The sequence below is a fragment of the Ictalurus punctatus genome, chromosome 23, assembly GCF_001660625.3.
Source record: "Ictalurus punctatus breed USDA103 chromosome 23, Coco_2.0, whole genome shotgun sequence".
Lineage (NCBI taxonomy): Eukaryota > Metazoa > Chordata > Actinopteri > Siluriformes > Ictaluridae > Ictalurus > Ictalurus punctatus.
In genome coordinates, this window is record NC_030438.2 from 3,054,603 (window position 1) to 3,070,451 (window position 15,849).

The window sequence follows — 15,849 nt, forward strand, 5'->3', positions numbered from 1 at the left end:
AGACCATGAGAAACAAAATTCTCTGGTCTGGTGAAACAAAGTTTGAACTCTTCGGCCTGAATGGCAAGCGTCATGTCTGGAGGAAACCAGGCACCACTCATCACCTGTCCAATACCATCCCTACAGTGAAGCATGGTGGTGGCAGCATCATGGTGGTGGCAGGGGATGTTTTTCAGCGGCAGGAACTGGGAGACTAGTCAGGATCAAGGGAAAGATGAATGCAGCAATGTACAGAGACATCCTTGATGAAAACCTGCTCCAGAGCGCTCTGGACCTCAGACTGGGGTAACGGTTCATCTTACAACAGGACAACGACCCTAAGCACACAGCCAAGATAACAAAGGAGTGGCTACAGGACAACTCTGTGAATGTCCTTGAGTGGCCCAGCCAGAGCCCAGACTTTAACCCAATTGAACATCTCTGGAGAGATCTGAAAATGGCTGTGCACCGACGCTCCCCAGCCAATCTGATGGAGCTTGAGAGATCCCGCAAAGAAGAATGGGAGAAACTGCCCAAAAATAGGTGTGCCAAGCTTGTAGCATCATACTCAAACAGACTTGAGGCTGTAATTGGTGCCAAAGATGCTTCAACAAAGTATTGAGCAAAGGCTGTGAATACTTATGTGCTTTTTTTATTTTTTATTTTTAATAAATTTGCAAAGATTTCAAACAAACTTCTTTCACATTGTCATTATGGGGTGTTGTTTGTAGAATTTTGAGGAAAACAATTAATTGAATCCATTTTGGAATACGGCTGTAACATAACAAAATGTGGGAAAAGTGAAGCGCTGCGAATACTTTCCGGATGCACTATATGTATTATTATTAAGGTAAAATGTCCATGGGAGTATCAATAATCCCTTCTAAAGTGCCTGTTTACTTTGCCAATCGAAAGAAAAAGGATTAAATTAACCATGACAAACTGTTTCTGTTCCTCCATCCACTCCAGCTCAATCTCCAGCTTTCCATCTGAGTCCTGATATTCCATAAAGAAGCTCTCTCCTTTACAGTCATAAGACACTTCCTCATGGTTTGATTTAGTAATAGCTACAGGATCACTTACACACCAGAATGGTGTCTGGGCTTCAGCAAGAACCGTGAGAGTCAATATGCAACAATGCTGAGGAGAAGAAGAAAAAAAAAAAAAAACAGTAATCAAAATTTACATTAGTGAGAAAATCCAAAATTCTAGTTTAACAGAGAAGTCTTAAAAAATATTCATAAATTAATCTGAGGATTACCTCAATAAATGTCCCAAACTTAATGCAATTAAATTAAATATTTAATTGAATAATTTAAACCTAAATCTGGATTAAGTTAAGGAAGTAAATATATTTCCAATCAGGCTATTCACGTGAAATTTTCACCAGACTTTGTTATTAACTCAAGAAATCCACACATATAAAGAAATCCAAACATTAAAGTCCATGATTAAAGTTATGTGTAATAAAGAGGAATGACAGGAAAAAAAATATTGAACACGCTAACTGAAATTTTTTTAATACTTAGTAGAGAAGCCTTTGTTTGTAATGACAGCGTCAAGATGCTTCCTGTAGAAGGAAATTAATCAGTCGCAGTATTTAGGTGTGATTTTGGCCCATTCTTGTAAACATATTGTCTTTAAATCCTGTTCAGTTGGATTTAAATCAGGTGATTTACTAGGAAATTTTAACCTTATAACTTGAATTTAAATTCTAAATTCTAACTTGGTTTCAAAAAAAAAATAAAAAATAAAAAAAATCAAGTGAGAGTTTCCTTTGCTGTATGCTTTGGATTGTTGTCATGCTGGATGGTCCACCCATGTCTCATCTTCATCATCCTGGTGGATGGCAGCAGATTCTTCTCAAGAATCTCCTGGTAAAGGGCTCCATTCATCGTTCCTTCAATTATATGACGTCTGCCAGTACCATGTGATGAAAAACAGCCCACACCATGATGTCTGGGGAACATTTCATGTGAATAGCCTCATTGAAATATATTTACTGAAAAAAATGTTGATGGGTTCAATACTTATTTCCCCCACTGTGTTATAATAATAATAATAATAATAATAATAATAATAATAATAATAATAATAAAAGTAGACATCAGCAGTCAAATGCTAGTTTAAAAAAGCGTCTTGAGTCGTGCTTTAAAAATGCCAAAGGTCTGAGCTTCCCTAAGTTCGAGAGGAAGAGAGTTCCAAAGGGAAGGAGTATAGACAGAAAAAGCATCGTCACCCATAGATTTGGAGTGTAAGGAATTAATAAAGCAGATAAGTAATGAGGAGCCAAGCCATGTAATGCTTTGTATATCAGCATCATAATTTTAATATCGACACAGAATCTGACTGGGAGCCAGTGCAAGGACTCCAAAACAGGAGTAATATGACTGCATTTCCTGCATACTCTCATAGGATAAAATTTATGTGATAACCTAAAATTCCTTGATACCTCTATGCGTCCCTGTAGTACTTCAGTCCTCCAAGGCAAGCTGGTTTTTCCACACAGAGGGGTTTGTCGTGATCTGCTGTCTTTACTGATAACTTGCAAAGGGATGTACCCATCAGCAATCTGATCTGTACACCACACAGTACAAAAACAGTTAATATTATAGCATTCTGCTTCCTACACCGCTAAGAGCTGAGTTCTTTACGCTGAGTTACGTTTGGGATTTAAAAAGTTTAAATGAACTTGGGTTGGTCTCAGTCTCATGTATGGCTTCAGAATTCACAATGTAATAGAGTCCAAATGTCTAAACTCACCACCAAGAACTGATTTTATTTAATCTGTTTTAATCAAATTAAAAAAAATACCCCGGTGACCCTTATTATACAATAATTCTTTATTTTAAAGCAAGTGATTCCAATCCATTTTCATATGAAAATGTGTTTAGTTTCTGTCAGATTGTTGTGACACTGTATTTCATTCAGTCTGAACAGTGTTAACTGGTGTCATCTCTTTAAAAGATTAGATGAAATGCTAAATAAATACGGATGCTCCTCTATGCATTTTGTGTTATAGAGCAAATGATGTGTTCTGGTTGTTCTTTATGTTCAGTAAAATTTAGATCTCTAGCACACTCTACTGTCCATGCGTCAAAGTAAGGGTGAGCTGTAGTAATATATAACTGCATACAGTAGCTAAAAACACAAAGCAAGAGAAAGCTCATTAGTTTTCCATGAAGGAAATGGCTTATGGCTATTCTTCTGGCTAAAAATGTAGGGAAATACACAACAATGCAAACTTTATCCTTATAACTTTAACAAAGTTCAAACTGCACCTTTCCTGCAGAACAGCTGGGAAAAGTTGACTGATGCAATGCTTTCGACTGTGTTGTGCAGCTCAAGGTGCACACTGTAACCATGCAAGCCATAAACAGGATCAATGTCATCAAAATGGGCTTGCATGTCTGTTGACTCATACGGACTGGGAAACAGAAAGAGCGTGAAAGATTAGGGGTGAAAGCAGACCTAAATCTGGATTTGGAGTTGGAAAACCAAAAATATAATGTGTATATTTGGATTACATTTAAGGTGTTAAACATACTTTTAAACATATATAAATATATTAATTAAATAATCTAAACCCAGGTCTGTATTAAATTAAGATAAATCAAACTTAAAGCCGTATTAAATTAGAGTTAATCCAAAACCTACATCTGGACTATATTAGAAGGATAATCCAAAACCCATATTTAATCCATATGCGGGTTTTTGATTAGCCTTCCAATTTACTCTATATTTTGGGTTAAATCTCTAATTTAATCCAGATATTAGTTTTCCATTATCCAAAGCCTGTATATGGTGTAAATTAGAGGGACAATCTAAAAACTACATCTGGATTAAATTAGAGCATTTACCCAAAACCTACATCTGGGATAAATTGGCGGGATCATTCTAAACTTCTTCTGGAGTAAAGAATAGGAATTCCAAAACCCACATCAATTATTCAAAACTATGTATCTCCAGCTGGGTTAAATTAAAGGAAATATCCCAAACCCAAATCTGGATTAAATTAGCAGGATAACCCAAAACCTACATCTGTGTTAGAGGGATAATCCAAAAGTACATCTGAAATAAATTAGAGGGATAATCCAAACCTACATCTGGAGTAAAATGGAGGGCTAATCCAAAAAAACATCTGGAGTAAATTAGAGGGATATTCCAAAATTAAATCTGGAGTAAAATGGAGGGGCAATCCAAAAACTATATCTGGATTAAATTAAAGGGATAATCCAAATCTATATCTGGATTAAATTTTAAAAATAAACCAAAACCCCACATTTGGACTAAATTAGAAAAATAATACAAAACCTACATCTGGATTAAATTAGAGGGACAATTCAGCACCACATCTGGGTAAAATCTGATTGATAATCTAAAACAGATGATCAATCCAAACCTGAGTGTGTGTGTGTGTGTGTGTGTGTGTGTGTGTGTGTGTGTGTGTACGAGTGAGTGAGTGAGTGTGTGTGTGTGTGTGTGTGTGTGTGTGTGTGTGTGTGTGTGTGTGTGTGTGTGTGTGTGTGTGTGTGTGTGTGTGTGTGTGTGTGTGTGTGTGTGTGTGTGTTCTGTGTATGTCGTGACAATATTTAGGATCACCAGAAGATGGAGTTGTCATGCAAGTAATCTGCTCAATCCCCCCATACTCAATTTTTCATGCTCAACCCTGTGACTAAAACGTGACAAGACTGAGATGCATAGTCTTAGTAATTAAGTGACAATAAATAATGAATCAATACATACGTAGTGGATGACCCCAGGAGATTTCTTTCCACAAGCCTGTGATAATGTAAGTTCACTAGGACAAATGCAATTTCCTGTTGCTTCTGAAAACAACAACAACAAAACCAATAAATGTGTTAAAGATTAAAACATTTCAAACTATTCTATTTGCTGATAGGTAGTGTAGTACAATGGAAATGGCCACAAGAAAACAAATCAACAATATGCTGCTGCTTTGGCTGAGTATGTTCCTGTTGAAAATTCCACCCCCCCACCTACAAAACACAAACTAACATGAATTGAATGCAAAATGCAACATGCTAGTTAGCTAGTCATTTGTCTTTGTAGAGACTAGGGATGTGATTGACAGAAAAAAAAAAATCTCACAAAGCACACGACTTGACATAGCTCTATACAATATCTCTAGTATTTTGTGTTGTGCTGTACCGCATTGTTCTCTTTGCATTACAGTGTTCATTTTTCCTCAACATGTGTTTAAATGTGATATGGCAATTTGTACTATCACCGTGATGGCATTTATCACAACTTTGCACTGTACTGTATTTTATCAGTGTTTCCACCTAAAAGTGTGTTCCTGATTCAGTTCCATGCAAAAAAAAAAAAAAAAAAACCTGTCTAGTTAAAATAATTGCTACCAGACTACACATTCAGACTGACTGGATCAGGTGAGTAGTGCGTTCGAGATGCATTTTAGGTCTTTTAACTGGAGCATATTAGCTTTAAACACACTTTGTTTGAATGTCATTAAGGTGTAGAGTGTTTATCTGGTTGGAACTGACAAGAACATACAAGTAGCAAATACAAAATAAACTAATAAAGTAAAACTAATAGTCCTAAAAGCTTCTCAGAAAAAAAAAAAAAGTTTGGAAAACTGACTTCCAGTTTGCAACCCTTGTTTGTGTTTGGTTGTGCCTCCTGTCATTGTTTTCTGAGACACATTACTCTATGGGCCACCATAGATCCTGGGGGCAGAGCTTTGTGTACATCTGTGGGATTCATTCAAATGTCGAACCCACCAAACTTTAAGAGACCTAATCTTGAAAAAAAGATACTAATTTTACCTAATGTGGCTTTAATAAATTCTGCTTCTCTTAGGGCTACTGATTTGTACAACCCTACGTAGGTTTTAGGGTTAAGGTTCAAGTCATAAATGGAAGTCTATATTAGGGTGTTGAAAGTAGAGTGAACTGCAGAAAAAAATAAGCTCAGTAAGCTGAAATGTGAGATCAGAGGTCACATGTGTACATACCTGCCAAACCCCCACAGTTACACCTTTCTCAATGTACAGCAAAGAGATGACCCTGTCTGAACTGCATAATTTCCCACCGTCCTTCTTCACAATAAATTTTCGTAAGAGTGATCTCCAGCCTGGTCTACAATAATAATAATAATAATAATAATAATAATAATAATAATAATAATAATAATAATAATTAAACATTGGAGCATAGCATCCAGGTTAGCATCATGCAAGTCTATAATCATCACACTTATCTTAAAAGACATTGTTTGGCTCAGAAACAACATTCGTACAGAAAAAGTTTCATAAAATATAAAAGGTATGTGTTAAAAAAAAATGCTGTGGCAGCAGGGGTGGGTTCAAGTGCTTCCTATGAAATGGAAGGAGACTTGCAGAGAATGAGTGGGTAACAAGTGATTGTCTACACCTCTGTACGTTTTATTGCAACCTATTTATGAGCTCTGTCTTTTTTACTAGGTGGCCAGATGCCAGTGAAACAGGGCCCTGGGGAGTCAACTTGAAATTGGCCCAAGCAACTTAAGTAGTTGTGTGTTTAATTTAGTTTTAATTTAGGTCTAATTTCCTTTCGATTATAAAGAAGCAACACTGAAAATCACTCAAATAAAGAAGGAAAATGGAAGCTTACAGACAGCTCTGCTCTCTCCATCCCCAGCATCATGTGACCTCATTTCCAACTGTTCCAAAAAAAACTATAATACCATCCAATTAAATTCTACCTTTAATGCTGTGATACTGAAGTATTTGCTGAAGAACAAAGTGATTGGTTTGATATGAGTGTCATGATTTAGGCATGCACGATTGTGCTCCATGCTTAAATGGTAACTATACACGTTCCTTGGTCATTAGCGACATTAGCCTTGCCCTAGTTACAGGGCAAGATGCAAACTTCAGTCATCAAGCATGTCTTTTCTGAGCAAGAAAAAACTTGTTTGTATTACTTTTTTGGCCATATTTTTTTCTTTAAAAGGCCTTACCTGTATGTGACTGGACAGTTAATGGGCACAAGCATCACTCCATGCAGCTCTAGTGTAGTAGGTTTATCCAGAATTGGCCAGTTTCCTGAACTCCATCCAACAGTCAGAGAGGCTTGGCCAAAGTACACGTGAGAGTGTTTAATTCTGTTCTCATGTCCTCTTGCTTCCTTCACTGTGATCTCCCACATGACACCCAAACTCCTGATGACAACAAAGACAATAAATGCAACCTAGGACAGGTGTAATATTGGACACACACACAGACACAGGATACATACAAGATTTTTTTTTTATTTTTACTTTAAAAAAAAAATAAAAAAACAAAATGTGTCTTGGCTACTTGACAAAAAATTGGATAAATGTAGAACTGCACATTTAATTGTTGGCTGAAATATTCTTTTAATAATCTGACCATGATTGTTTTTTTCATAGTATACTTAGCAGATAAAGATCACTTCCAAAGAAAGCCACTTGTTAAGATCTACATCGAGGCATGGAGTTAAGGAAATAGCTAATATGATGCAGTGGCACCCTATGACATCAATCAGAGTGAAAGAAACGAAGGCAGAAGTGCTGAATCCCGTAGAGGTTTAATAGCTGTTGTTTGTGTCTCTGAGAGTGTAGAGACTATTATTACGGAGGTAAATCTCATCCTTCTGTGCCTCTGTAAACCCAGCAAGCCGACAGGGATTTGTCTAGGCACGAGGACAGAGCCAAGCAATTTATTTCCACGATTTGACAAAACCTTCAGAGCGGTAGAACAATTACTTTCACTCCCTCTGCACTGCACAAGACCTCAGGGTTGAGAAATCGAGTGACTCGGCAGGTCTAATCAGGGGTTAAAACAGCAACAAGGATCGTCAGGTGCACTTTAGTTCCTCGTTTCCCCAAATGAGTGCTGAGAGGATATGAGATGTGGCCTTCAAAGAAACCTTTAATGAGTGTGAAGACATCAAGGGGATGAAAGACACCGACTTAAGGAATAAGGAATAACAGATGGACATTTAATGCACTATACATTATACATTACATGTTACAATTACACTGCCGTACATCTCAAATAAATGTAGGCTATTTATATTTAGAAACACATACCTGAATGTTTGATTCGGATGGGTCAGAAGGTGTTGATTAATTTTCAAAAGCAGCATTTCCGACAATAGCTCCGGCTTCAAGGTCTGTATTAATGCACTAGATCTAATACATTATAGTTTCTATTATAAGAGCTCATTTACAGGGACTTGTATGGTGGATATGCCACGTAAATGGATTTAAAAATGTGTAATTGTTGATATGGTGATGTTTTCTGTGAGAAGTTGTTATTTTGCATTTTTGTAAGGGGTCTCCAGTGTTAATGCTTTATAACAGAGGTAAAGCTATTCCTTTAAATTTAAAGACAAATGGATAATTTTTTTTTTTAAATATGATGTGCAGTTACTACATAATTGTTGGCAAAATACTGTAGTATAAAATGAGTAAAACACTTTTATTGAAAAATAATCAACTTCGGGCTGGTAACAGTGTATGTCTGTCTGTCTGTCTATCTATCTATCTATCAATGCTTTACAAATACTATTCTATTTTACAAAACTGATACAGGACAGAAAAACCAGTTCGATCTACTCCGTCAGAATGAGTATCTGATACTTCATAAACACACAAATCTCAGACTAATTAGCAGAGAGATGAAACCACACACTGAACCTCAGAGACTTTTAACATGGCTCTGGCTTTTGGAGCGGCAGCATTTTCGCTGTCAGAAAACAAAACAGAGTCGGCCATGTGTGAGCCACATGATCGCTCCTGAGATTTATCCTAATTAGACTGAGCCAATTAGCAAATGTGCTGGATGGCTCTGGCATGTTTGGCTAACATCTCAACCCTTCAGTGTTTGCTATTTAGCAATGCCTTGTGGGATCACCTCAGGCCGTCTTTTTAGATTTTGTAGTAATACAACTGTAAAGATGTAGTTTAAATACCTCACATACTGTATATATTTCTGTCCATCTCAGTGTTAATCAGGATAATAGTCCTGATTGAGACAGAGGTCTAGAGTCTCTGTCTGTGTTTGGTGATCTCCACAGGTGGGAGTGGAAATAAGAGAGAAAGAGAGAGACAGCTTTCATTTTCACATTTACACCAACCACTTTTTTCACACTTACCATTTTACCAACCAAGTCTCAATTTAAAATGATCTATGGAATATTTTGAAATAGTGATGCTAAAGCTACTACACTAAAAGGGTAGCTCTGACCTGACCTGGACATAAGAGTTAAACAGGGGACAAATCAAATTTAAGTGGAACTGGGAGAAAAAAAACAACAACACAAACCCCCCACAACTTTCATAACAAAAGTCTATTTTTATTGCTCACCTGAGAATTTCAACTGTTCGAATTGGCAGTCCTGTGTAAGAATGAATGGATTTGAGTTTTCTCTTCCAGCTTCCATTACGACTGGCCAGTTCTTTAAAGAAAACTCTCCTCCAGTATCCCTTAGGCTTTTCCTGAATGCTGGCCATGTCCACTCCATCTGTCACATCCTTTATTAGCCTGGATGTCTTCGTTTTTGCTCGCTGACAGGTGTAAAAGTGATACCACATGGTGCTGAGGATAGACAGTTCATTATTAGAAGTGGAAGATAATTTGGTTTAAAAGCTCCTTTGTGTGCCTAAATTGTCATACATTTTCATAACCCTTACAGACCTATATTAAATGAATGGTTAGGGGACAAATCACATTTACATAATGTTCCCTTCAATCCGAATGTAGTCAGTGAGCCAAGACACGTTTGGTAACAGATATTTGCTTCTTTAGTTCTGGAGCTCTAAGACTAATGGTGCCAAGAAGTAATGAAAGTCTGTCTCACCCAAAATCACTTCCGTATCTGCCTCAACCTACATCCAGTTCTTTAGTGTGGTCACACACAGACTTGCTCATTTAGTGTTTAGGATACAGTATGACTGGCTGTAACATTATAAAGGCAGCCATCTTGGACAAATGGAATCACATTTTCTTTTATGGGGTTTAGTATCATTCCATCTCCTAGCCCCCTCCTCCTAAAGTTTGAAGATAAAATGCTAAACCATGCATATATTTCACAATAATGATGTGTAAATATTTTATTTCCTTTTTAATCTTCGGAGGAAACCACAGAGAGAACAGAAGCACAGAGAGAACATGCATGCTCTGCGCACAGGCCGGAGGCTGGGATCGAATCCCCAGCCCTGGGTGTGCAAGGCAAATGTGCTAACCACTAAGCCACTGTGCCAACATTGCGTATTGCCGCTATTTTACAAAATCACTTATTTAAGAATTAAATTACAGAGCCTCAGAAAGTTAATGTTTATATGTTCCAAATGTTTATACGTTTAAAGGTTACCAAATCATAACATAATCAAAAACATAAGGGAGCAGACCAAATCCATTTTTCCCCTTACTAATTTACTCAGCACTTTGATGACAGAAAGTAACTTTTACCTTTTATTCACACCATTTATACAAATCACATGTTAGCTTTGATTAAAACGCATATTATATTGTAGTTAAATTCAAGAAACTATTAGACATGTTTGCACACAAAAAGTGATTTAATGTAGATTAGAAGGAGGTAGAAACTGAAGTTGTGATAGTAAATGTCCTGGGCATAACAGACAATCTGTGCTGTAGGTCTGATCTGAGGAATTCACTTTTCGCTTTTTTTTTTCCATTTACGAGTGTGATCGCAAGATTTGAAGAGCACGAGAAAATCTGAAGCAGTGACAAGCTAAAGATCTGGACATTTGTCTGGTAAGGGTAAAAGTAAAACTTACTTGTTTTCAGCCAGCTCATGGAAATGCTTGTTGACGAAGCCAAGGCAGAAAAGGGATTCTGCATCCAAATATGAAATAATCTTCTCAGTGACCTCTGGTGGCATCCTAATCCCAGTCAAAATCAAAGTCATATATTTGATTATATTAAAGGCATTTTAAAGTTTATTTGAATTCCACTCAAGTTCACTTTATATGCAATTATTAACATCAATACACATTTTCCTTAAAGAAATAGTTTTTAAAAAAATAACAGGTAAAAAAAATCTAATTTACTCCTACTGTCCACTTACTTCATGCAGCTCAACTGCAAATAAATGTTTGGTGTGTGAAGTTTGCTTCTTTAGATTTACAAAGCTAATGTAGCTAATAAGTAACAGGTAAGGACTAAAACATGACACGGAGTGCTATTACAGGAAAATAATCACCAACTGTCCTATAATCAGAGCTGCTGTTATAGAAAAGTAACTACTACTATATAGCAGAACACTATGGCATAGGAAGGTTATCTTTAAATGCATGCCCAAATCTTCAGTAAAAACTTGCTTCAAATGACATTATTAAGATACATAATCCCATGTTTACATAAACAATTTAAAAAAAAATTAGGAGGAGTAGACTCCATACTTTGGGGGTATCTAAGATTGCTGCCACTATAATGTCACTGTGGTCAGCTACACACAGTTTGGTTCATGTTTACATAAGGATTACAGAAATTCACATAATAAGTGACATTACCAAAGCACTTGGAGTAGTTAGAGGCAGATATTTACAAAAATGTTCTGGGTGAGATAAACTTCCTTTGCTTGTTACCTCATAGCTCCAGTGCAAAACTAAAGAAGTAAACATCAGTGATCAATTACGGACATTTGTAGTAAGGGGGATAATGTGCATGCTTTTTTTTCATTTATTTATTTTTTTTAACAAACTAATTCACAAACTTCTGTGGAATAACTAATCTCTGTCTAGATGGTCAAAATCGAATCAGCTAGGTATTATAATCTTGACATCCAGGACCTTTTAAGGTAAAACAAAAAGGTTCATAACAATTGTTCTGTTGCTTTACTGCTATTATACATTTTGAAATGACCTACATGACTGAAGCCATAGTTTACACATGACTTGCCTCTCTATGTAGTTTGTAGAGCTCCTGACGGATTTGGGTGAAGGTTTGAGACAGGTGGATGATCGGTAGACCATAATGCGTTTCAGCCTGTGAAATGAAGACATACTATAAATAGCTGCAGCACATATTTGAAGAGTAAATGTGTTGAATTAGTGTTAACTCTTTTTACAGTGTGTTGGCTGGATGGTCAATATGCATCATGCTGAACAGTAAGACAATCTACATTACTATCGATTGCGAGGGAAATTATTCATTTTTACTTTGTAATAGTGTTGTTCTTGTTCTGTTTCATGTTCATCAGAGGATAACGCCTAAGAAGGCCATGTCATGTCACTTAGATCAGTACAGAATGTTTATCTGCTATACAGAGAAACAAACATGTTCTTCTGTTCAAGGTTCGTCTGCACATCTTCTAAGACCCTGAAACAAAGCCTGTTTGAAGTGCATCAAACCACTTTTTATCGGCACACAGAAGTGTGTCATGCTCTGCGTTTCATATATATAGTAGTGGTTCAGCACAAGCACTTCAGAGCGCTCTCATTATTCTATCCTGTATTAACCATCTTTCTGTAATAAACCTTTTTTTACCTTCAGAGGACGAGTCTGTGAATGTTATCTAATTTCCACGACAATTTGGCATCTCCTGGCTGGGCTGCGTGAGTCTTTTCAGCTTTTCTGGACAACAAGCAAACTGGAGGACGCCCATGGAAAAGTTTCACCCTAGATCCGGTGTTGACATGCAGGCGATTTGCCCTTTATTATGCAGAGTGAAAGACCGATGCAGCCTTACCACTGACTGGTAGGAATCTTCAAGAATTTAGAATTTGAATTTTATGAAGTCATTGTGTATTGCTGTTTTGTATGGAAGGGAGTCAGTGATATAAGAAATGCGTGTATTACATTGAGAGAAGTATTACATGGAGCGATTTCTTATGAGAAGTTCCAGGAACTTCGCCTCTGCGACGGCAGAGGTATTGGTGTTTCTTAGATCACAGCTTCAAAATTAAGATATATACCAATGGGTATATATATAGAGAGGGAGATAATAACGGTAAAAATATTTGCTAACGGAAAGAGTCCGGTTCGAGCAATAAATAAGTAAAGAGAGTAGAGAAAACTGTAAGTCCTACCAAATTGCTGTATGTGGACTCGCCATCACAGGTAAACTCTTTCACATTCTTAAGGTTTGCTCTATTGAACCTATAGGTTATATGATTAATTGAATGTCTAGAGATTTGGCACACACTAGAACCTTTTCTGTCCGTGCACGAGAATGCATATTCACTTGATTTTCATAGCATGTTAAATTGATTAAAACTTTGAAAGTTACAGAAGCTGTGTAAAAAAAAAAAAAAAAAAAAAAAAAAATTATATGGGAAAAAGATGCAGCAAAGCACATCCTGTGACACATGCTATAGTATGTACAGGGTGTCATATGTTGGTCCTAATATCACATTTATGCGAGTGAACTATGGAGAAGGCTGTTTGAACCAATATGATGTATGGGTTAAAGAATGTGCTTTCCCAGAAAAAAGGTCGTTTTAGTCTCAGACAGTTAGAACAACAGAAATTTAATTTGGAGACAAAGGAGAGAGAGAGAGAGAGAGAGAGAGAGAGAGAGAGAGAGAGAGAGAGAGAGAGAGAGAGAGACCCCTAAAACAAACAGCGAAGTATGGTTTTTGGCAGACTGGAAGGCATTTGCTGAATGGCAGAGCGAAGCACATAAAAGAGAGAAAAAATGTCATGCAGGGCCCTCATCTGTTTCTCAGTGTGCTAAATTGCAGAAAGTCGATCCCGACCTGGACTCCGCCCCACCGCGCCGCCCACAGCCAGGAAGGAGGAAGGAACCTGCAGTTTCAGAGGCACCTCCTAACGATGAAGTAGCCCAGCCTACACCACTCCATCCGAATCTGTCAGAACTGAGCCACCAACCCCCACCGAACTATGCGACAGCCATCCCATCATCACCGGTGGCATTACAAAAGAGATCCCAAATGAAGAGACCAACAACATTGCTGCCTGAGGGCTTCAGACCAACAAAATCAGACAGACAAGGGACAGTGAACGCCATGGTAAATGCCCCAAAACTAGAAGTGGCCGGAGAAGGAGGCCCTATGCTAGTTCACAGACCCTGGACATTGGAAGACATCAGGAGCATGATGCAGAAGTAGGAGGACAAAAGTTTGGGGATGAACTTCAGATATTCTGCAGAGAATTCAGACCCACCACTCATGAACTACGACGACTGCTCATGGCGAAACTTGGCACGGACTGGGTCAAGGTTTCACATGAATTCCCAGAGAACGATGTCCGCCTGATCAACCCACAGTAGGATGATGGAGTCAACGCAAGGTACAGAGCACAAATCGCAGCGCTCCAGCAGAGGCTGACAAACACCTTTCCTGTGCGACTGGACATGACAAAAATAGCAAAGTGTAAACAACAAGACTCAGAGACTGTATTACAGTACCTGTCCAGGCTCACTGAGATCCATGACGCAAACTCAGGCTTGGAGAAACCAAACCATCTGGCAGATGGGCAGGCGGCCGTCACAGCATGGGAGGCACATCTCAGAAACAGCTTTATGAACGGCATGAAACCAGAAATTGCCACTATAGTCAAACAACAATGTATCACCTGGGACACTAGAAACCTCACACAAGTGGAGAGGTATGCCATCCATGCGGAGAAGCTCTTAGGAGATGCAAAGGACAGAAAGACACAGAAGAGGGGAAAAGACCTCCACACAGCCACACTAACCATGTTACAAGCTGTTAGCGTGCAGCCCCAGCGGATACAACAACCGGGGGGCAAGGAAGAGGAGCGGCATGGAGAGCAAAACCAAAAAGACACGGACGAGGAAGGCCGGGTGGCAATCCCCACAGACACAAGTTCACATGTTTTATTTGCGGAGAAGTTGAACATTTTGCAAGAGACTGTTCAGAGCAGAAGCTGACTGACGGGCCGAGGAAGGGAAGGGTGAGGCACCTAGGAACAGAAGAGGTGACATCAGACACCCAAACTATCAGTTAGCTCACAAAGAACAGGAATATATGCACACACCCTATTATTATTTTATAGCGCTATTATTGTATTATACGCTATTATTGTTTTATAGCGTTAAAATAAACGCTATAAAAAGTAACAATACCAATACCAAACAGCTTAATAACTCTCCAACGTACCTCTGTGAGTTCATCTCGGCGTTTCTGTTGTACAGTTAGACCGGCCTTGTTTCGCTTTAGCCGTTAAAAAACTCCCTTTGTCCTTTACACGGATATCTGTTTTACAGTGAAACCTAATAGGCACGCGTCCGGTAACTACGGCAACACTGCAAGCAGGAAGCCGTTGCGAGTGCTAGCTATTACAAGCCGTCAGTGCTTCCGCCATATTGGAGAGGTCTACACTCAATTGTAAGTCAATGCAGTTCAATCGACAGACGTGGCTCCATCGGCAGTCGCCATATTGGAGAGGTCAACGTGAGCAAACGCAAGTCTATCTACAAGTTCGAGTCTACTGGCAAATCTTTATGTTCAGTTTATGTTCATTTTCATGAAAATTGCTTTGTTGCGTACATTATACATTTCAGAAAGTATATTCAGAAGATATACCATGACGACATTTGAATTCAGCCTAATTACTGTCAACTGTCAGCTAAGGTGTAGCATGTTAATGGTATCATAAATAATAATTATAAACCAGGATAACCTTGAGCAATTTCTTTACTTCTAATGATAAATTGTAATCTATTACGTGCACTAATAATAATAATAATAATAATAATAATAATAATAATAATAATAATAATAATAATAATAATGCAAAAAGTAATTTAGAGCATATATATAAAAGATTTACTATGCTAAAGCTAAAGGCTTCCCTCTAGCTGCCATCATTTTTGCAAATAGTTTTAGGTAATGCTAATATAATGAAACATGATGGGATGTGGTCTTATA

General features: G+C 37.9%; 1 protein-coding gene across 3 annotated transcripts; it reads right to left on the reverse strand.

Annotated features, from left to right (window-relative positions):
- Positions 1–728: 728 nt before the first annotated feature.
- fbxo15 (F-box protein 15) lies at positions 729–15,629 on the reverse strand. 3 transcript variants are annotated; one of them, XM_017452674.3, is made up of 10 exons: positions 15,079–15,626; positions 11,894–11,980; positions 10,771–10,875; positions 9,335–9,565; positions 6,961–7,161; positions 5,975–6,098; positions 4,726–4,808; positions 3,261–3,406; positions 2,432–2,556; positions 729–1,119 (listed from the first exon to the last, which is right to left on the reverse strand). In XM_017452674.3, exons 1-10 carry the CDS (start codon positions 15,090–15,092, stop codon positions 850–852), a joined length of 1,386 nt encoding a protein of 461 aa, XP_017308163.1. In that variant the 5' UTR covers positions 15,093–15,626; the 3' UTR covers positions 729–849. The 3 variants fall into 3 exon arrangements, with proteins under 3 accessions (XP_017308163.1, XP_053530943.1, XP_053530944.1); XM_053674968.1 differs by lacking the exon at positions 15,079–15,626 and adding an exon at positions 12,482–12,644; XM_053674969.1 differs by lacking the exon at positions 729–1,119 and adding an exon at positions 1,472–1,938 and having other exon boundaries at positions 15,079–15,629.
- Between the last annotated feature and the right edge of the window lie 220 nt (positions 15,630–15,849).